General features: G+C 46.1%; 1 protein-coding gene across 1 annotated transcript in view; it reads right to left on the bottom strand.

The window, feature by feature from the left end:
- Positions 1-6,925: 6,925 nt before the first annotated feature.
- Positions 6,926-21,485, bottom strand: part of SUSD6 (sushi domain containing 6) — a 111,127-nt gene continuing 96,567 nt past the window's right edge. The window contains exons 3-6 of the mRNA XM_077818737.1: positions 19,788-19,985; positions 16,878-17,016; positions 14,658-15,082; positions 6,926-13,079 (exon numbers count right to left, since the gene is read on the bottom strand). Coding sequence (XP_077674863.1) covers positions 13,054-13,079; positions 14,658-15,082; positions 16,878-17,016; positions 19,788-19,985 — 788 coding nt within the window. The 3' untranslated portion in view covers positions 6,926-13,053. The remainder of the gene's footprint in view (positions 13,080-14,657; positions 15,083-16,877; positions 17,017-19,787; positions 19,986-21,485) is intronic.

Here is a 21,485-nt window from a genome sequence, read left to right as displayed (position 1 = left end):
CAGCCCAGGCAGTTTCACAGATTGCAATTTACACATGAAAGAAAGTCAAGCATTGAAAGCCAGCCCATTATGCCCATCCTTTTCCTCTGTCCCACATCCTTCCTTTGGAGCCCTTTGCTGTCCTACACTGACATTAGGGGGTGCATTTACAGGTAACTGACTCCAATGGAAGGGATGTAGGAATATAACCCCAATTACAGCATATAGAGTTAGTGATAGCAGTGGGTGAAATGCTGCTGAGAGCCCCTTTGCTGCAGAGCTTCGTCTCCCAGTGACCCATGAAGTGACTGCTCTGCGCCAATTTGCACTGTGTCCTCCTCACAGCCATAACCAGCTCCCAAGGCTGCTCACCTGCTGGTGCTCTGAGACTGCCCCATTGCCCCTTACGTGTCATTTCCAGCCGGCTGGTGATTCTCTTGTCCAGCACAAGTTCTGCCTGGCTGTCAGGCAGCTGCTTGAATCGTTGCCCAAAATGACCCGCCCTCGTTCTGGGCCTCTGGCTTTACGGCCTATGCAGCTTGGCGCCCTCCCTTTGCATGGTCACCCCGGCTCCCAGGGTCCAGCTTGGGGACAGGAAGAGCATGTCTCTCCCACCTGGCAGGTCACCCACACCACACTTCAGATTTATGAGCTGGGAATCTTGTCCTCCCAGTTGCCATGGAAACACAGCTTGCCAAGCAGGGCTGAGAAGAACAGAGCAGGCTGGTGAGTTTCCCCTTCACCATCCCCACTTCCTGCTTGGCCTGGCCACCCTGCACTGTGCCAGCAGCGGCCACCGTCCCGCCGCCAGGGAGCATGCACGAGAGTTACCAGGCGGTGTAACAGGATCAGCAGGGGAGGGCGGGAGAGAACTTGAAGGCGTTAAGTTCTTTTCACACTGGATGGAATCCCACCCCCAGGAACTGCGCTGTATGAACACAGAACAAGACAGTCCCTGCCCCAAAGCGGTTCAATCTACTAGAAGACAAGCGGCAGCAGATGGGTACAGACAGGAGTACCAGGGAAACATGAGTCTTTGTGCCACATTGACCTGGTGGAGGGAACCTAGACCCTTCGTGCCCTTGGATCCTGGGTTTTGTTGTGAATGCAGCTTCAGGCCTGCAACTCTGAGGATCCTGTGCTTTGTGATGTGGGACAGTCTGGGCTCTTCGTGGCCCAGGCTCCTGTGGCTTGTCAGACTGGACGAAGGCATGGTCTTTCGTGCCCTGGGGCCCTGTGCTGGGCTCCTGTGTAGACTGATGTTGTCTGAGCTCTTCAGCTCCACTGTCCGCTCTTTGGGCTCATGGCGTGTTGTCCAGTTTGGGCGTTTGAAATGTCAGGAACGTGGCTTGAGCTAGTCACTGTCATTCCAGAATGAAATGGGATGAAGCTGAAGAGGCCCGCATAGTGCCCCAGGGCTCAGGGCAGAGAGAGATTGCATTAACAGTGTGACAGCATATTTTGCTACATATAATTCCCAGCTAACAACGGTCGGTGATGCCTTCCAGTGACAAAGCCACTACCGAGCTCTAGTGATAATCCCTTCTGCTGCTCCCCAGGGCATTGCCCTGGAAGGTTTCCATTAACAGACCCTCTTCCTAATATAAAGCAAGCTCTGTGCTCAATGCCCTCTAACACAAAACCATTAGCCCCAATGAACATACCAGTGTGGGGGTGGGAGTTGTTTCCATATCCTAGGGTAGCCCCAACGGTGGGTCAGAGGCTGTGAGGGAACTGAAGATTCATGGGAGATTCCAAGGAGTGGGAAAGGTGTGACCTATTGGAGGGCAAACTGGTGGGCGGGAGCTGGAATCTTGTTGGAAGGCATGATGGGGTTGCTGCGCTCAGCAAGGCCAGTGCTGATGTGCACTTGTTACAGGATTCACGCAGACAGTTACGATGGAGTGGATGTACTGGTGGTTTTGTATCGGTGGATAATCCACACACACCAGAATGCCATCCCCAGGGTTTGGGCAGTACACTGAAATGCCTGGCTTAACGCCGGGTGAACTAGGAGGGTGTCTTGTTTGTGTGTGTCTGTTCCCTCTTTTGAGCAGGTTTCCTCAAACCAATTGCATGGCAGGGGCATTTTTGTCTGGCTGCCTCTGCAAACTAAACTCCTCCTTTGAGTATTGACTTTTGAGGTGCCTAGTACTCCAGACTTTTCTCTCCCCACTGCAGCCCAGCTAAGTCAAGCTTTTCTGCATATGGCCCTCACTTGCTACAGGCACAAACCCAAAATGACAAATTGTTTCCGATACATTTAGCAGATAAAAGCTGCAGAACGCCACATATTTCTGGCTGCAAGAGCTGCTGCCAGCAGCAAGCAGCCATAGCCTGTAAATCTGTACCCAGAAGGCATCAACCCCACCCACCCGTCTGACACAAGAATGCCCACAGATGCTGTGGGAGTCAGGGAAAGGATCCTCCATGTCAGAACATCAAGTGTTACAGCATCAATGTGGTGTCCGGAAGTTATGTTTGAGAATGCATTGTGGTAAATAAGCAGAGATGTCACCTCTTCTTCCCACTTAACCCTTCTTCCTATGCTGGGATTTGGGATGCAGAAAAATCCATGACAAAAATTATCACTCTATAGAAACTATCTTTCTGTAGTGAATAAATTTATATTATTGTTTTATTTTAACCAGTGTGTTTGGATTAGAGTGTGGGGGAAACTCCATTTGGGATGTCAAAGTTGGTGCATTATCATTTTCCTTTGATGAAATGCTGATCTATGAGCTTGTACTGTTCAGAACTGAGCAGTACAAGATGCATATTTGGGGGTACAAGACTGGGACTAGGACTTTGCGCGTGTCACCCTGTATGTAATTCAAAAGTGGCTGGTCAGAGTGCTCATGTATTTATCTGAGAGTGAATTTGCATGCTGAAAGCTGCGTGAGCAGGCCAAGAGTGGCTGTTCTGACAGCAAAGCAGTGTAAAAGGCACCCCAGGCTAGAGAGTTAAGGAGACACAGCTGTTCAACAGTCCAGATTGTACCCGGGGGAATGTCACAAAGCCAAAACCTTTGATGGTCTCCATTTCTGTGGTTTCTGAATTTTTTTCCCTCCTCACGTCTGTTTTGTATTTTCGCATAGATCAAAGGATGCAAGACCTCAGTCTACCATAATATAGGTTACTGAGGCAAGGATCGTGATTCCTGGAAACACCATTGATATTTGCAGGATTGAGAAATCCCAAATCTTACCCTGGCCAAGAGACTCCACTGGTCAGACAGGCAGCTGCCCAGCAAAGTTCAGCTTGGGTATGTATCCAGTATGGTTTCAAGTCTCATTTTTTGGTCTGGGATGGTTGAATCATTTTGGAGATTTCAGGGAAGTTCAGGTAAGCACCTGCGAGGGAGTCTTACCTAGATTACCAGGAGACTGTGCTCACTGCCTCAATTTCCCCTTGCTGGTAGCCCCTCCAGCTAAACCAGAAACTCCTCCCTCTCTTGGGTAACAAAATTTCAAGGACAAATGTGGAAGAGGAGCCCACAAAACCCATCTCCGGAGGGTCCATAGGCTTTTAGCTTCTCAGTCCAGGGGAAGTGGAGAAGAGCTTTTCTCCCCCCTGTGCTGTAGTTGTGGCCCTGAAGAAGGAAGCAATTGCCTGCATCAGTTGTTCAAGTCACCTTGTTCAGGGGCTCCCCATGCCAACAGTTTCAAAATGCCTCCCTTTCCAGCCTTCCATTCTCTAGCTGGCTCTCAGTGCAGGTCAAGATGGAGAGACCATTCCTTCCCCAAATGCCCCGGACTGCAGGCTGAAAGCTTATATACAGCTGGCTCCCTTCCCAGAATTCCTGGAGTCTCTCTAACTCTCATGGTCCTTTGGGCCACAAGTCCCAGAATCCTTCTGTTCTTAGTTTCTACCCAGAACAGGGCAGAGCTGGTCCTGCAACCTGTCTTAAAGTGGCAACATGCCCTAAGACAGGGTGTCACACCGCCAGTCCTTACTCTGGGACTCAATCAGATCTGCATATCCCCTAGTATTCTGCCTGCATTTCAGAATGCCTCTCCAATATCTCCTCCTGTTGTCCCACTGCTATCTCCAGTTCAGGATCTCAGCAGATGAGCTTACCTTTCCTCCAGAAATTCTCTCATCCTTCTCACTACCAAACCCACCATTGTCCATGACCCTGACGCTTTCTCTGTCCCTGAGACTTGCAACCTTGTCGTTTGTTCAGCTCTTCTTTATCCTTCCCCTCCAAATCCTCTCTCCCTGCATCGGCACGAACATCCTCCCTTTCCTTCATCCCAACTGCTAAACCCTTAGCGTCTGGTTTATTGGAACCCCCTCCTCCTCTCAACTCTCGCCATTCCAGTCTATCGAAACCTTGCAGTAATTACTGCTCTTTGCACTGCAATAGTGCCTAGAGGGTCTAGCTCCCCTGTGCTAGTCACTAGAGAAACTTTAAAATAACCACTCTGCTGCTACTCCAAACACGCCACCATCCTCAAGTACTTACTGTCCCCTTCCGCCCCATGTAAGCACAACCTCATCCCCCAAACTCTGACCCGCTCCAACCTGCTTACATCTCACCCAGATTTCTTCCAGTCCTACTTTATGCAAAACACTCTGCCTATCTCCCTTTTTCTCTTTTCCCCATTTGTGGATTTGGGCCTTTTGTGTTGTCCTCTGTATCTTGGAAAAGGCAGCCAATCACACCAAGTGTCTTTCCTCCATTGCTGGATTGTCACTGCTTCCTGTTCTTGTGCCACAGTTTTTAATGGGTTTTGATCTGCTAATTTAGGATGTAGAAGCTCCCTAGGCTCCTAACCCAGTGTTCCCATGCAGTTGTAAATTGCATGAACACACATGATGCTAAAGCAATTAATAGTAGAGGGAAGCAAAGTGCCTTGTTCGAGATCATGCAGCAAGTTAGTAAATCAGATGGGATTAGAGCAGGGCATCCTCGTGCAGGATCAGAACTCTACACCACATGGCATATGCGGAAAGCAAATAGGGATGGGTATATATAATAACTGCACCAGACAATGGCCCTGGAGTTTGTCTCAGGAAATCTAGGCCCCCTCCAATCTGTCAGGAGATTAAGAGAATCTGGTGCTGGGATCAAGATATCTCAACCTGTTCTTAGGCTAAAGCTAATTTATACCAGGCAAGCTCATTACATCTCTCCCAAACCAAGTCCACTCAATACCAACAGTTGTTTCACTGGCAGATCCACCCATCTACATTCAATGAACACCACACTCTTCTTGGAATTTTCCTTCCTCCCACTCCTTCACCCTCCACCTTTCCAGAGTCACTTTCCCCTAAATAATACATAGGGGGTGGAAGGTGAATGGGCAAAGACCGGGCCCTACTTTTTGAAAGTTATCCAGCAGGCCCTACTATTTGTATGCATGGAAAAGGCGACTGTGCAGTTCCACAACCACGTGTGGCCGCTAGGCACAAGCTGGGCTCCACTCAGCTAAAGGGGTGGGGACAGGGAGAGGAGGCTAGGAACATCCATTCCCCATGGCAGAGGCTTGTTCTGGGCAGCAGAATTTATAGTGGATATGAGCGGGTACCTGGAAGACACTAGCAGCAATGAGGCCTTGGGGGAATACAAACGGGACAAAATTGGTGAGAATAGGTCCATTTGCCCATGGATGCTGGGCAGAAACTGGTGACATCCCCTGGGAATTCCACTGCTCTCCCACCACCTAGGAAGAATGACATGACAGAAGTATGTGCAAAAAGGCTGTGCAGATCTAGGCTTCCTTCTGTACAGTTTTAGGCTGAGAGCATAGAACCCACTGTGTCAGTTTTATAGATTGTGGGTTGTCTTTATTTACAGGCGCGGACTGGGATTCAAGAGCTATGGACTCTAATTCGTGAGACTGCCACAGAGCCAGTGTAGCCTTAGGTAAGACACATAACCACTCCCTGCCTCAGTCTGCTCCAATGTAACATGGGGACAGTACCCTGTCAGAAATATAAAGGGAAGGGTAAACCCCTTTGAAATCCCTCCTGGCCAGGGGAAAGCTCCTCTCACCTGTAAAGGGTTAAGAAGCTAAAGGTAACCTCGCTGGCACCTGACCAAAATGGCCAATGAGGAGACAAGATACTTTCAAAAGCTGGGAGAAGGGAGAGAAACAAAGGGTCTGTGGGTCTGTCTTATGGTGGTTTCTGCCGGGGATAGACCAGGAATGGAGTCTTAGAACTTTTAGTAAGTAATCTAGCTAGGTATGTGTTAGATTATGATTTCTTTAAATGGCTGAGAAAAGAATTGTGCTGAATAGAATAACTATTTCTGTCTGTGTATTTTTTTTGTAACTTAAGGTTTTGCCTAGAGGGGTTCTCTATGTTTTTGAATCTAATTACCCTGTAAGATATCTACCATCCTGATTTTACAGGGGGGATTTCTTTATTTCTATTTACTTCTATTTTTATTAAAAGTCTTCTTGTAAGAAAACTGAATGCTTTTTCATTGTTCTCAGATCCAAGGGTTTGGGTCTGTAGTCACCTAGGCAAATTGGTGAGGCTTTTTACCAAACCTTGTCCAGGAAGTGGGGTGCAAGGTTTTGGGAAGTATTTTGGGGGGAAAGACGCGTCCAAACAGCTCTTCCCCAGTAACCAGTATTAGTTTGGTGGTGGTAGCGGCCAATCCAAGGACAAAGGGTGGAATATTTTGTACCTTGGGGAAGTTTTGACCTAAGCTGGTAAAGAGAAGCTTAGGAGGTTTTTCATGCAGGTCCCCACATCTGTACCCTAGAGTTCAGAGTGGGGGAGGAACCTTGACATACCCCTTAGCTCCCACTTGCGGTAAAGCTTCATTCGTTGTCTGCAATATGCTTTGAGATCCCCAGATGGAAGGTGCTAAAGAAGCGTAGAGTATCATCAGATAACCTGCTGGCTGGTTTCTCCACTCCAGCCAAACAGCACGAGACCAAAGGACAGCATGTTTTTTAAAAAAAAGCACACCCCAGAGGTTAGACACTCACTTCAAAAGAACTTTTTTAATTTAGAAATGCAGTTATATACATAGAACAATTAAAATTAAATTAAACTTTGTACAAATATTAAAATACTATCTTCACACCCACTGCAATGTACAGGAGACCAGAAAAGCAAAAATAAAACTGATTGAGTGACATCCTGCACAGCATCAATTACGTTTCATTTGTTTTAAAATCCCACATCTAGGAGTACCATTCCGCACACAATTCCATAGTGGTGTAACTCAGACAAAAACCAGAAAACAAATTAATGCATTGAAGGCAACCAAGCTTCGCTATCTGTAACTACCTGCAGTGTGCTCACTGCATCACACAGTGTCTGCTCCACAGACAGTTCAGCTTCGTGTTCGGTTTGAACTCTTATGTAAAGTTGAGAATCAAAAATAAAGCATTACTTTCCAGCAGAATTAGATTGCCCCTCTCCTTAGCTCACCCTTGGACAGAAGCAAAAAGCATATGTTAAAATAGAAGAGCATCAATTTAATTCAGACATCCACTCTGGTGCAACCACATGTAACCTCTTAAAGTTCTCCAGAAGGCCAAGTTAGAAGCAGTATGTAGGACAGAGCTCTCTGAAGAGAGGGCCCAGAGACTTACATGCTTTGTCCCAGGAGCAGTGAGAGCAGGACAATCATTCTTGGGGTTTGTTTTGTTTTTTTCACAAGGTTCTGAAACGTTGGCAGAAAATTCATTCCCAATATAAAAACACTCCCTCAAATGAAGCCAGCCTTAGGCAGCCTCTCTGCATTCCCAAGGCCTTTTACAGAGAGAACTGAAGTTTCTTAACTACAAGTTTCTGTGAACAAATGTTTTCAAATTTAATCAGCAGTTCCTTCTTTTCAGGATGAAATTTATTGTGCTAGTGTGAGAACCAGGAAATGAAACAGATTATATTAGTTCTGCTGTCCAGGCTGTGTATGAAGTAAAGAATATTAATAAAACAATTGCTGTCCAAAAATAAAAACTAATTTGAAAAATTAGTTTAACAACATGACATGTTGTAAACAGATCAGCAAGGAAATCTAAACATCTCTATCTTGCTGCGTCTCCACTTTTTTACATGGCGGAGTCGTTGGTTTTTAGTATCTGATCATCTAGGCACAGTGAACCCTTCTTTATGGGCTCACCATTATATGCATTTGCACCCAATAGTTTGAGCCACCTACAGGGCCTGCCGGAGTTTTTAATAACAGCTCCTACTCACTCACCCCAAGTTTTCTAGGTGCTCTCTCTTCTGTACTCACAGCAGTGATCTCCCAGCCCAGCTTACGTCCTACAGCAGAACTTACTGCGCTCACTGAGTCCCAATTCAGATCAACCCAAATTCTCCACACTTCGGGGAGTCTTGTATTTCCTTCTGGAATAATGTCAATATTTCTCTCCAAATTACTCCATGTGCTGTGAGGGCAAGTCACCCCTCCAGATGCATAAAAACCCTGCTAAGTTGTTGAATTGTTAAATGGGGAAACCCTGAGAGAGTTCACTTCCAAGAGGAAGTACGTAAGATGATGCTCACAGAGTGTAATTTTATGTTGCAAGTTTGCTGTTGGTTTAAAAGGATAGGAATCCTCTGGCTCTGCTCCGTCCCAGAGCCACAAAGCTCTAATTGTGCAGCAGTCCTACAAAGGAGGAGAACGCTACAGAACCTTGCTCCTTCCACCCGCAGGAGTCAGGCCCTTATTTAAAAAAACAACCGAAAACAAACCACCAAAGTTCCTTACCTGTTACTAATCCCTTTACATTATTCCAACATTGACATGATTAAAGTTTGCTTTTAATTCACCTTGCACTTCATAATTTCAGCACTGAGAAGAGACCAATCCAATTCACTTTCATTTGTAGTCAGTTTCACTTTCTGGATCTCTCACACTAGCCTGGTACTGTAATATCTGAATTGCAAACAGGGCAGAGGAATATCCTTGTTTAAAAAACAACTACAAAAACCCTTTCAATTGGAATAGCAAAGAAATCATGGAAGAGTTTTTATTGCACATAGTGTTTTGTAAATTTCTCCTGACAGCATCCCTTTAGGTTTTGTACCCCCTTATACTTTTAATAAGTGCTATTTTTAATTTTCAGGTATAATTAAATCATTTGAATATTCTTGTTAAGCATTTCAGGGTACAGAATGTGTAAGACAACATAAAACTGCACCATGCTGGGAATGCTATAGGGGGACTGTTTCCTTTTGACTACTCTGGTCTATGATTCCAGCACGAAATGCGGTATTCTTCACTCCAACTTAATGCTAACAAGTTATGGGAGAGCTCATAAGAAAGGGTTCTTTAAGGCTGAGTTCTGCAGTTCTTGCTCCCATTGACTAAAATGGGAGTTCTGAGTGTGCAGTATCTCACTTATCTTTCTAGCTCTCTTCCTTCCCCAGAAATTGATTTCTGCCCCTTCAAGTCTCCCTAAGACTTTAAAGGTATGCAGGTAATGGTCCACATGTTGCTCAGTAAAGAGAAAGAAAAAGCATTGTTTTTTCTTTTTGAAAACTTATCTGCTGGATTTTAAACAGGTTTTTCCCCTCCTCATTCTCTCTCATTTTATATGAAAGTAAACTCTAAAGCTGAATGCTTGGGAAGGTGAAACACAAGAATCCAAAAGCTGTTTCTGCTTGTTCTGGCTTGCATGGGATTTAATGTCTCTAGTCTGCATGGATGTTTCCACAGAAGAAAGTGACATGCTACTTTTCTGCAACCGCCAAGGCATCCAGGGGCATCAGAGATTTCCAGCCAGCAGGCTACAATTAGATCCCCCCATGAAAAGCCAGCATCAGTAGCTGCTATTTTATCCTCTTAAAATCAAAGAGACATCGATTGTCTATTTCTGCTGATTATTAAGATTACAGGCACATCTTTTCCCTCTCCCCACACCCCTCCCTCCTGGGAAAGAAACTCTGCGGGGACTCAAACAAAATTAAGGTCCCCTTCTTCTGTTGTTTTTCCCCAGTTGATTATTTCCCTCAGACTGGTGGCTAACCACACTATTGTGAGTCGGGGTTAGTGGACACAGCCACTATGCGCTCTCTGTTAGGTACATGGCTGTCAGTTTCAGCATTCAGAGCAAGGTCAGGCCCTGGGATCAAATTCCAGCTTCATTAAGAGAATGCTCTTCTGTCAGCTGAAAAGTGTGGCACCTGGCCTTTGCACCCAGGCTGCTGGATGTCAGCTTTGGTTACCAGGGAACCTTAAGCTAATTAGAGAGCAATTCATTCTATTTTCTATTTGTTTGATGAGAAGAAAACAAGGTCAGTGTTTGCACTTCGATAAGAAGTGAGAGACCAGGTTATAGGGACACTTATTTCAAACATGTGATTTTGTAGAAGAACAATTTTAAAACTAAGAGTAGAAATATTTCCATGTTGATTTTCTTTAAATTCCAATGGAAACGGTTTACAAACTAATACATTTATGCCTGCAGTCTGAAAGCCAAATACTGCAGCACCATTAAGCTGGAAATGAAACAAGTTTGTTTTTTATTGTCCAAACTGAGACAGAAACAAAACCACCAAGGATAGTGAAAGTTGGATTTGTCAAATTCTTGCAGTAACCTCGGGTGTTGAGCAGGTAAAGAAGTTTGTTTAAAATATACTACTTTTAACTTGACAGTGTCTCTTTAAAACAATTCTTGTGACTTAATTTAAGAGATACAAGGGATGTGGGAAAACAGAGCTGTTCCCCCATATACACACACACACACACACACACACACACACACACACACACACACGCGCACACGCGCACACTGTTACAGCCGTCCTGGGAATTAACAGGCAAATGCATTAGGGAATTTAATGAGCAGGGGAGGCAGGTTGCTGGCTATACACTGCAGCCAATCCCTGCCCACTGCAGCTGGAGCTTAACCTCAGTTACTGTAGCAATAATCCATTTTAAAGTGTTATATAACACTCAGTATTCTAATATAGTCACTGCTCTGGGTAGGGAGTACAATTATAAAAGGGGAGAGAAAGAGGGGCTGAGGTATTCACCCAGAAGTCACAACTTGCTGAATAAAGCCACGTCTCATTGCTCCCTCCATTTCAAATACAAATTCACTGGCTTCCCTTCGGGGCAACTGCTGGTTGACCACTTGACTAAGGTACGGGGTGAGCATGCACACCTCCACCCCCGGCCCCTTTTGCCTTAGTCCAACTAATGAGCTGCATAGACCTTTTTTTGAGGGGCTAAGCACTGCTGCTGGAACCAACTCTAGGGAAGCTGTTCCCTTGTCTTCCCTGCTTAACTCCTTTAAATCCACCACCAAGCCCCAAACATGCATTTGGCCATGGGACACAGTTGTCCCTATGCAGCACCATTCAGGAAACGACATGTAACAACCTCCAGTATGTCACACCAGGCCCTACATATACAAGGGACAAGAAATGTATTCCTAGGCTTATTTTAAGACAGCCCTGTCAAGAGAGTCATTAAAACTCATGATCTGGACTAGGGAGTGTCCTGTTCCAGGTAACTGTTTAAAAACTGCTCTGCTGTCTCCACAATGGCCACGCAACCCAACTGTGTCAACTCCATTCTTCAGGAGGGGTTTTAGCGAACACACTGTTCCCCATCCCCATGAAGAAGAGGCCCACATGTGGGAGCAGCTCCAAATGCACAAAGAGGTCCCATTAGGATAAAACAGCAGCACAACTCTTTCCATTTAAGGTTCTGAAGACATGGTGCAACTATTTAGAAAGTGTGATGCTGTACTCGAGTACCCTGGTATCTCTTGCCAGGCAACCGAAGATGCTAACCACAAACCCCAGCATTAGCTGACAATGTTAATATTTCTGCTGACAAAATCGCAAACATAAAAAAGGGCCAGTGAATCCAGAGAACATCTTAAAAAGCCCTTACGTTCCCTGGAAAATTGAGGGAGTAAGGGACAATGTTTCTAAAGGACTTTTCCATTTTTGCTGTCATGTCAAGTTAAAAGTTGTTCGTAGCAGTTACCCAGGAAAACCTGATATTTTTAAAACCGTGTCAGACACCCGACACCTGCAAAAGAACAGGCCTTTGGATAAACTGGCCACGAACATGGCACACCATGTCAGCAGAATGTGACTAACCTGCAGTTAACACAGGCTTGGTTAACTGGAGATCAGAAAATCAGGGTTGTACTGCAAGTTTTCTTGCTTCTAGGCCTTGTTTACAACTAGCCTTTTGAAGAAATTCTCCAGGAGTTTAGCACCAGGAGCTGCCCCTATGCTAGACCAGCACTGAAAGGAACTGGTAAATTTTCCTCAGAGTAGACAGCCCTAGACTTCAGGAAACACAAAAACTGAGTGTGAGGTCAATGAAAGAACGAGACAGTGGGATTTTCTGGAATGGAATCTTGCAGAGAGACAGTCTGCTACATTGAAGGTGTATGTATATTTTGCGGGGAAGATGAAGGATAACAAAAAAGGCATGAAGGGGAGGAAGAGAAAAATCTTCAGGCGTTTCCAAAAATCTTGTAAAAGATGTCAGACTTCTCTGCCTTTACAATACCCAGTAATGCCTAACTGTTAATATGCAGTCAAGTTACAGAACATACCACTTTATTTTTTAAAAACTATGAGCACTGCTGGATAGTGTAAATTACCCATATTGGAACTTTTCCCAAGCCCAGGTTCATCCCTCTTGGAGAGCTCTGTCCTGCCCTAGTCACCAGGAGGATACTGGAAGAAAGGCCTTTATATAAACTATGTCTGCACCCAACGAGCAAGCAGTTCTTGGTCCCTGCTCTCTGGGCTGCTGAACAGCTAGTGAGGCCTGTGAGAAGCTGCGACAAGCCAGTGTGAGAAGGAGAAAGGCACAAGTAAGTAGCAGCTCTCCAGACGCTGCTGTAAAACATCTGGCACGGGGAGGGAAGAAGAGGGAGGAGCTCAAATCCATTACATTATTCAAGCCCCTAATGTAGATGAAATGGGAAGGCTGACACCGCACCAAACGGCGCATCGAGGAGACAACCTGGCAATATCCTTTGGATCTTCAGCTGAAGGGTCTCTGCTTGGAGGTATCCAGGGCCCAGCTCGTGAAGGTGGGGAAGGCTGCACAGAATGCTTGCATCCCAAGAAAGAAGAGGGGGAACCAAGAGGGAGAAGGCTAAACAAGTGCAGCAGGCCTCATGCTTCCTTCAACAATGGAGTATCTGGAAGGGAAAAGAAAAAGAGAGGTCAGACTTTACACGGGTCACTCTATGGAACTTCTAACAGGTGGCAGCAAAGTGCACAGACAGGGCATATGTTACAGCCCCTCCCACATCCCAGTACAGACACACACTCTCCGACAATGGTAGTGCAGCATTTGCCCTCTGACACCAGGCAGCACTTCTCCCCAAGCCCTCCAGCAGCCTCCCTACAGATCAGGAGTTTCCTATTGCCTTAGCCTAGCAGCAGCAGGTGATTGCAAATAGGCCTGTGGCAAGTTAACCTTTAACTACAGCCAGTGCAAGTTCCCATGTAGGTGAGAGTTAGGTAGCTTCAGCATGATCTTGACCCAGTAAGCTAGCCTTTTGGTTAGTCTTCATTATAACATAAGGACGGCCATATTGGGTCAGACCAAAGGTCCACCTAGGCCAGTATCCAGTCTTCTGACAATGACCAATGCCAGGTGCCCCAGAGAGAATGAACAGAACAGGTAATCATCAAGTGAGACACCCCGTCGCCCATTCCCAGCTTCTGGATTATAGCAATTTGCCCCACTGAGAGGTGCTTTAAACAGAGATTTAAAAGCAGTGCTATACATTGCAGAACACATGGATTGTCTGCCTATTTCTGCACAGTCTGAAAGGCCCACTGGATCAGCTTTTGGCAACACTATCCCCAAACTCTGCTACCCATGTTTGAGGTTTTCCTCCCATATCTGGGAATCTGGTATTTCCCTCCCTGTAGGGGAAATAACCTTTGGGGTTTTATTGTTGAGTAGGGTTCCAAGTCATGTTACTGACTATTATAGGGCTTGCAGCAATGGAAAATAAAGTTCTGCTTTGTGCTATCTATAAGCCATTTATGCTTCTTGACCTAGCAGGTCTAACCTCTACAGAAGCAAAGCTTTGTTCTGTCTCCATATCAGCTCTGTCCTTGTAAGGCCTCTCTTTTCGCAGAGTCCAGAAAACTCAGAGAGCTGGTCCATGTTATGTGGACTCCTGTCCGCTACAGGACTGAGGCACAAGACCATCATAACTCATTCCTCTTAGGACTTCAAACTAGACTTGTGCTCTGGGTCTGTAGTGCTTTATGCACTACGCTAGACAGTCCCTTGCCTTGTCAGTTACAGTGCCCCAAATGGAGGAGCCCCAGAACTGTAAACTGCTCATTTTCAAAAAAGTGCCCCCCTCCAACAAGCAGTTGCCCCTAAATAGGACTGCCCTGCATTTTCATGGCACTGCTGGGGATGGGGAGAAAGTTCTTTGCCAATGACTTGATAAAGACCAGAGGAAGCACAAGAGCAGAGCAGAACAGACCTGTGGTCCTAGTCTGGCATCTTGCCTTCGATGCAGGCCAATGCTGGATGCTTTGGAGGAAGATGTACAGCCCCCAGTATGCATTTAATTACGTAACACAGTGGAGGTAGGGAAATTTCTTTGACACTCAGCTGGTGACCAGCTTGTGCCCTTAAACCGAAGAATCAATGGCCCTTGTAATTCTCATCCTAGCTAGCTTTACTGTGGCGACTATTCTTATGCACATTAGTGTCTCATTCAGTATTCCCTGTTCATATCACGTACCGTCTGTGTATTCCTCCGAGGAAGTAAGTGATAAAAGGCTTTGTAGATCACTGCTTTCTGAGTCTTGAGCATCTTTGTGCACAGGTCTACTGCTAGCCATGCCAGCTACCCAGGAAGAGGTGGTGGCCTGGTGTACGAGAACAGTTTCAGAGCGTTGAGAGCCACTGGCTTCACACAGTCCAGAGTGTCCTGGGGCCTCGTCCTCTCCAACGAAGCAGTCCCGAGCCCCTTGGTCCTGCTGCTGCTGCATCTCACTTGTTCCACTCTGCCCAGCTCCCTCTGACAGCACAATCTGTACTCGTGAATCCGAGGGCGGAATGCAGTTCCCTGCGCTGCCATAGACTGCTTCTTCATAGGACGGCAAGGCCACCTGGACACCATCCACCATCATGGAGACCTGATCCCCAGATACACCTTGATCACGTCTTGCAAGAGGAAAAAGCTAATTTAGGGTGTATACACAGACCGATAGCTCTGTGTGTCTGTGAGCCCCCCACCACGCCAATGAGCCATGAAGTAACCTTTCCTTAACCCAATTCCACCACTCAACAGTGACCTGTTCAGGGGGAGAAGGACTGAATTTTACCAGCACCCCATGAAAAGCAGTCACCTCCTTGTGCTGCCATGCCAGTGACCACACACTAGTTCTCCTGTTAACAGTGGCTGGCCCTGCGGAAGACAGGGGCATGCTCCAGAACTGTGCCCTCAAATGAGACAATGCCCTGCTGCTCAACAGCCACCCCACCAGCTGTTCAAGGAGCAGAAATGGCTGGCTCAGAAGACCAATCTGTGCCCATCCGGAGGAAGGGCAGCAGAGCACAGTACACACTGCCGGCAATGGCAGCAGTTGAAATGTGGGACCCTCCCCTCCTCCATGTACAGCTGTCTTTTCCCAGGTCAGGTGGGCAAATGTCCTGTATTTTTTCTATTCCCCCCACCCTCCCCGCAGCAGGGATAATCAGAGATGTGCACATACGTCAGAAGCTCCTGAATAATTAATTTATTCTGGCTGGTCAGTACCTTTATTTAGTGATATCAGCACAATTCACAGCCACAGAAGCAACGGAGGGATCTCTTAAATGAGCTGGGCACTGGCAGGGAAAGGGGCAGATGTAAATCCACAGGCTCTTACCTTGGTAATCATCCAGCACTGGAAAAGGAAGGAGGCTGAAGTAGAGGACAGTCCAATAGGGTTTGGATAATGTCTTACATTTAAAATTTAGAAGCACAGAAATAGAATAGCAAATAGATCAGGTGGAATGGGAGAACAGTAGCCACAGAAAATGCTGTATCCAAGTTCAGGGGGTCTCCAGGAGGAGCCGTTCACAAGTGCTGGGCACACTGCTTCACAGTGCACAAATGCTGTGTTTCCTGAAGCCCATAGACACTCTGTGCCACCCACAGACCTCTTCTCACCCATAATACTGCCTGTGCCTCGTCACTGGAGATGCGTAAGTGGGGCAGCTAAAAGTAAGGGGTGCATGGGGGGTGGGGGGAAATAAAAAAAAAATCACAGCTCCACTATGTCCTGAGTTTGTGAGGCCCATGGTTTAAATAAGGCAGGGAATAGCCCTTTCCTCAACTCTATTCAGTATGCTGTCCTACGGGAAGTGAATCTGGGGGGGTCAGGCCAAGCTTCCAATAGACTATGTTCACATCACAAAAAAACACCAGCACACATTAGTGCTGACTGATGTCAACAACGGGAAGTTTTAATGGACAGACCAAAGCCTGACAGGAGCTGGAGACTAAACCCTCTCCAGATAAGGGCTGAGGTACATTGGCAGGGCAGTGGAAGCCTGTGGTAAGATTGCCAGTATCCCATCTATTCTGTGAATGAGAAGAACAGTCTCTTTTCTTGTGTCATCAACCCGATGGCATCTTTTGCCAGCAGTAAATTTATTTAAAGGAAAGGGATGAGAAGTTATGGCCATTAAAACCAGACCCTGCTCAACATGACATGAGGAGATTATACAGAAACCCAGCAGACCCCAACAAAGCAACAGACTTGAAGGAAGAGTGATGAAGAAAAGCACAAAAGGATGAAAAAAGGAAATGAGAAAAACAGAAGAACAGGACAGAGAAAGGAAAGAAGAGTGATGGGGTTAAGATGACAGAAAGGGGAGACAAACCCAACACCCTTGTGGACTGTACATGTAAATAAATATTACATCCCCCAGCCCCTGCCCTCAGCTGAAACTTTTCCCCCACTGAGCTCACCTGCTGTGATGAAAAGACTTCAGCTTTGGCTGCAGCAAAACGAACAGCACAACTAAGAGAAGGATCAGAGCTACTGAGCTTGCTGTGGAGGCCACTATGGAGAGGGTGGGGACCCCGATGGTCGGGGGCGAATCTTTATCTACAAAGCCAAAAGAAACAAACGGTTCATGCCTCAGAACAGCCATTATGTGAAGAAGGTACATACAAGGGTACTCTGAAAAATGGAGGGAGTGTCAGGGAAGAGCAATAGAAGGGGGGAAGGAGGCTAAAGGGGCTGATTTAGGAGAGGATGAGTTAAATGCATACGTTTAGTTTGGCTAAGTGACAACTGTGACGAAGCAGGGAGGGGGGAGTGTTGACCTGGGAATGTGGCAGGGGAGTTTCATTGGAGATGGGATACCTGAGAGCCTGTAACCTGAGCCGGGGGAGATGAGGGAAGTAACACCTCTGCCCGGGAAACTGGACAAAGGCTGCAGGAGAGAGCCTGCTGGGGGGGGGGGGGGGTTGGTTTCAGTTTTGGGCTGAGTGGTGAAAAGCAGGGAACCCCAAGGCTAGGGTCTAAGCTCCCTGCCACCCAAGAAGGACTTGACTGAGGGGTCCTGGTTGTACCCACAAGCTCTGTTTTAGACTGTGTTCCTATTGTCCAATAAACCTTCTGTTTTACTGGCTGGCTGAGAGAATCACAGTGAATCCCAGGAAGAGGGGTGAAGGGCCCAAACTTCCTCACACTCCGTGACAACAACTACAAAGAGGCTTGATGACCATAAGGAAGGAAGAGAATTGTTTAGCGTAACAGAAGGGGTGTTTTAGGCTGAACAGCAGGAAAAGCTCCCTGTTAATAGGAATTCTTAGCCAGTGGAAGAGTCTGCCCCAAGGAAAGTAGTGGAATCCCCATGGCTTGTGTTAGCACAGGTAAAGTGTGACAAGGGAGCTGAGCAGGGGTAGCTATGTCGGCAGGAGAAGCCAGCATAGCGCTCTCTACACTGGCGCTTAGGTAGGTCCCACAGTAAGTGCTAGTGTAGACATAGCCTAACAAACATGTAGTAGGGAATAATCCTTTACTGGCAGGGAGATGAACTCAGACAGCCTAAGAGGTCTTCTCCCTCTCTAGACTGTGTAATTAATTGCCTGTATGTTGCTTCTATCCCCTAACCCATTTAAGTGATGACTAAAGTCTTCTGTACTAACCCGCCCCGCAATGCTTGTAGGTTCACTGGCCAATGCTCTTACATGCTTCATATACAGGACATCCCCATTTAACTGAATCCCAGTTAAGCAAAACTTCCATTTTGCTACAATTCACTATGTCCTCTAGGGTCACACCTAGCAATAGGTACTAGTGTAGACAAGATCTTCACATCATGTTCCTGTATGGCTGCATTTTCTGTGAAACGGTGCGACACCCGAAGATGGATTAAGATGTGATTGTTTGCTTTGAAGCCTATGGTCTTAACACAGTTTCCTCATTTCTCACTGGCTTTTTCAAGTCACTACCCTTCCACCAGTGACTTGAGGCCCTATATTTCTGGTCAACCCAGGCCATGTGTGGTATTAACCCATCCCCGGTGATACTAGAGAAAAGCCACATGGTCATTGCCATTCACATTGCTACTTGCAGTCCTGGAGTGGGCAAAATGCCATCATGCAGGAATGCTGTCCAAGCATGGCGAGTTGTCACAGTGAAGGGTTTTCTTGCATGGACTGGGACTGGGGGAGGAAGTGGGATGGGAAAGAACAGAGGAATTTTTACAATCCCACACTGAACTCAGAGTGCTTTCAGGTTCTACCTGGTCGCAGGTGAATTCCACTTCCCCCTCCCCTGGCACAGATGCTCAGAGTAAGGGCTGTAAGAGTGGTCAGGAGGGAAAAGGGCATCTTTGGGAATAGTACAGTAGGTTCTAGTGGCCACAGAGCTCGGGTGAACTCCAAGAAGGGGTGCTTTTCTGTTTGCTTTCTGATTAAGTTAAGCCAGAAAGCAAGATGTGTTATAAACACTAATCCCGGAGGAAAAATTTGACTCCAATTGTTGCTGCTGAGTCATTCCACCAGTATATGGGCTCCTCCCTCCATCAGCTTTTACTGGGTATGTATGTTTTTTAAAACCAGAAATCCTTAAACATAGACAATAAAATTACAGCTGTATAACAAATATTTTTCTGCAGACTGCTTTACTTTCCTGTCATGGGAGAGGAATTCCTGTCCAGCTTGGAAAAGCCTCACATAACAAAAGCTGTCAATTTCCATTTGGAAAGAAAGAAAACAGAAATCAGCAGCAACATCCATCAGGCCAGGCCAAACAAACAGCACCATGGAGCTCTGCGCTGCAGCAGACTGCAAGCTCCAAAAGCAAATAAAGCAGCCCCTCCAAAAATGGGTGTTAGAAAGCACTGGTGAAGAAGAAAAAACAGAGACACAGCCACAGTCTGCAATATTGTTGTAGCCCTGTTGGTCCCCAGGATATTAGAGAGACAAGACGAGGTGGATGATGTATTGTCAGCTTGCCAGGAGCCAGAGGGGCAGCACTGAAAGTGCACATGATAGAGCAGCTTACTGCCCCCTTATCTCTAATACGGCAAGATGGAATCTATTGTCTCAGCAGGCTAATACACCACTCAAACCATGACAGAGATCTGCATCCAGAAGCACATCTTCACAGGCCATGTTTCTCTGTTAAAGAACATGGGCTGGACTTTGAAAGGAGGAATGTAGGAGAGGTGTTGTGCTTTTACACTGTGAGCTGGGATTACCACTGATTTTGTTTGTACAGCACCTAGCACAACGGGCCCAATCTTGTTGCGTTCTTTAGGCACTACCGCAATACAGGTATCAAATATTAAAATATATAATAAATAAGAGAAGACAGTCTAAAATGGAAGCTACCTTCCTTACTTGCTGTAATGCATTACTCACCTTGGCTTAGCCTACAGCTAATTTCCATGGCTGGATTCCATTCTCCATTCTTGCATGTCAAGTATTTGTAATCTCCCTTTAGCATGTAGCCTTCATCACATACATACTCTATGACGCTGTCAGATGTCAGAGGGTCACTGCAAGGAGTTGGATGGCATTTGTAGCCTCCATTCTCAGGCTCCGGCGGACGGGGGCAAACTGGAGGAAAAGGGGAAAGGAGAGAAACCATCATGAAGATGTTGTATAGAGGAAGACTCCAACTGTGCAAGTACTGACTTTGCAAAAATCAGCTGAAAATGTGGCGCATGTTCGTAGTTCCTCCTGCTGGCTTCTGAGAAGTCTTTTGTTTCTAGAAATGGGAAGAAACACCATAATACAGCAATGACGCTCCACTGCCTGGGTTTCACCCCTACTAAATCTAGTGCAGTTGCTGAATGCTAGGTTTTATTCCAATACTATAAGTTAGCCACCAAGTTGAGGAAGGGTCAAAAGAAACAGACTTAGAAAATAAGGTAAGTAGAGCATGTCTACGCAGCAAAAGACAAAAACCAAAACTATGGGTCAACTAACTTGGGCTCTGAGGGCTCATGTTACCGGGCTAAAAATAAATGTAGATGTTCCCATGTAGGCTGGAGTCTGGTCTCTGAGACCCACTCCCTCCTTGCTCGGTTTCAAAGCCTTGGCTCCAGTCCAAGCAGGAACATCTACACTGAAATTTGGGTGCAGACATGCTGCCATGGGTTTTTTTCCCCCTCTTTCTTGTCAGTGTAGACATACCCTAAGACACATCCATAGCAGTGCCACTTGTAAATTGCTTCAAGTGTGGACACCTCTCTAGACAGGCCCATAAAGTCCTTAATCCTATGTCTCCCCACACGGTCACTTCATTATTGCTTTTCTTCTTTTTCTAAGGTCCAGATGGCTTAGTCAGCCTGCACAACTTGATATGGAGAGATAACATGGTTTCCTCCCACTCAAATCAATTATAGAATCATAGGACTAGAAAGGACCTCAAAAGGTCATCTAGTCCAGTCTTCTGCACTCATGCCAGGACTAAGTATTAGACCATCCCTGACAGGCATTTGTCTAACCTACTCAACCTCCAACGATGGAGGTTCCAACAGCCTCCCTAGGCAATTTATTCCAGTGCTTAACCACCCTGACAGTTCGGAAGTTTTTCCTAATGTCCAACCATTGCTGCAATTTAAACTCATTGCTTCTTGTCCTATCCTCAAAGGTTAACTAGAACCAATTTTTCTCCCTCCTCTTTATAACAACCTTTTAAGTCCTTAACGACTGTTAATCAAGTCCTCTCTCGTCTTTTCTTCTCCAGACTAAACAAAGCCAGTTTTATCAATCTTCTCATGTAAGTCATGTTTTCTAGACCTTTATTCATTTTTGTTGCTCTTCTCTGGACTCACTCTAATTTGTCCATATCTTTCCTGAAATGTGGCGCCCAGGACTGGACACAATACTCCAGTTGAGGCCTAATCAGTGCAGAATAGAGCAGAAGAATTACTTCTATCTTGCCTACAATACTCTTATGAATACATTCCAGAATGATGTTTTTTTCGCAACAGTGTTAACACTCTTCTCATTTAGCTTGTGATCCACTATGATTCAGATCCCTTTCTGCCATACTCCTTCCTAGGCAGTCATTTCCCATTTTCCTTCCTAAGTGGAGTATTCTGCATTTGT

This window comes from Eretmochelys imbricata, chromosome 6, assembly GCF_965152235.1.
Source record: "Eretmochelys imbricata isolate rEreImb1 chromosome 6, rEreImb1.hap1, whole genome shotgun sequence".
Classification (NCBI taxonomy): Eukaryota; Metazoa; Chordata; order Testudines; family Cheloniidae; genus Eretmochelys; species Eretmochelys imbricata.
Note: the sequence above shows the minus strand (reverse complement) of the source record. Positions and strands in the feature narration are given on the sequence as shown.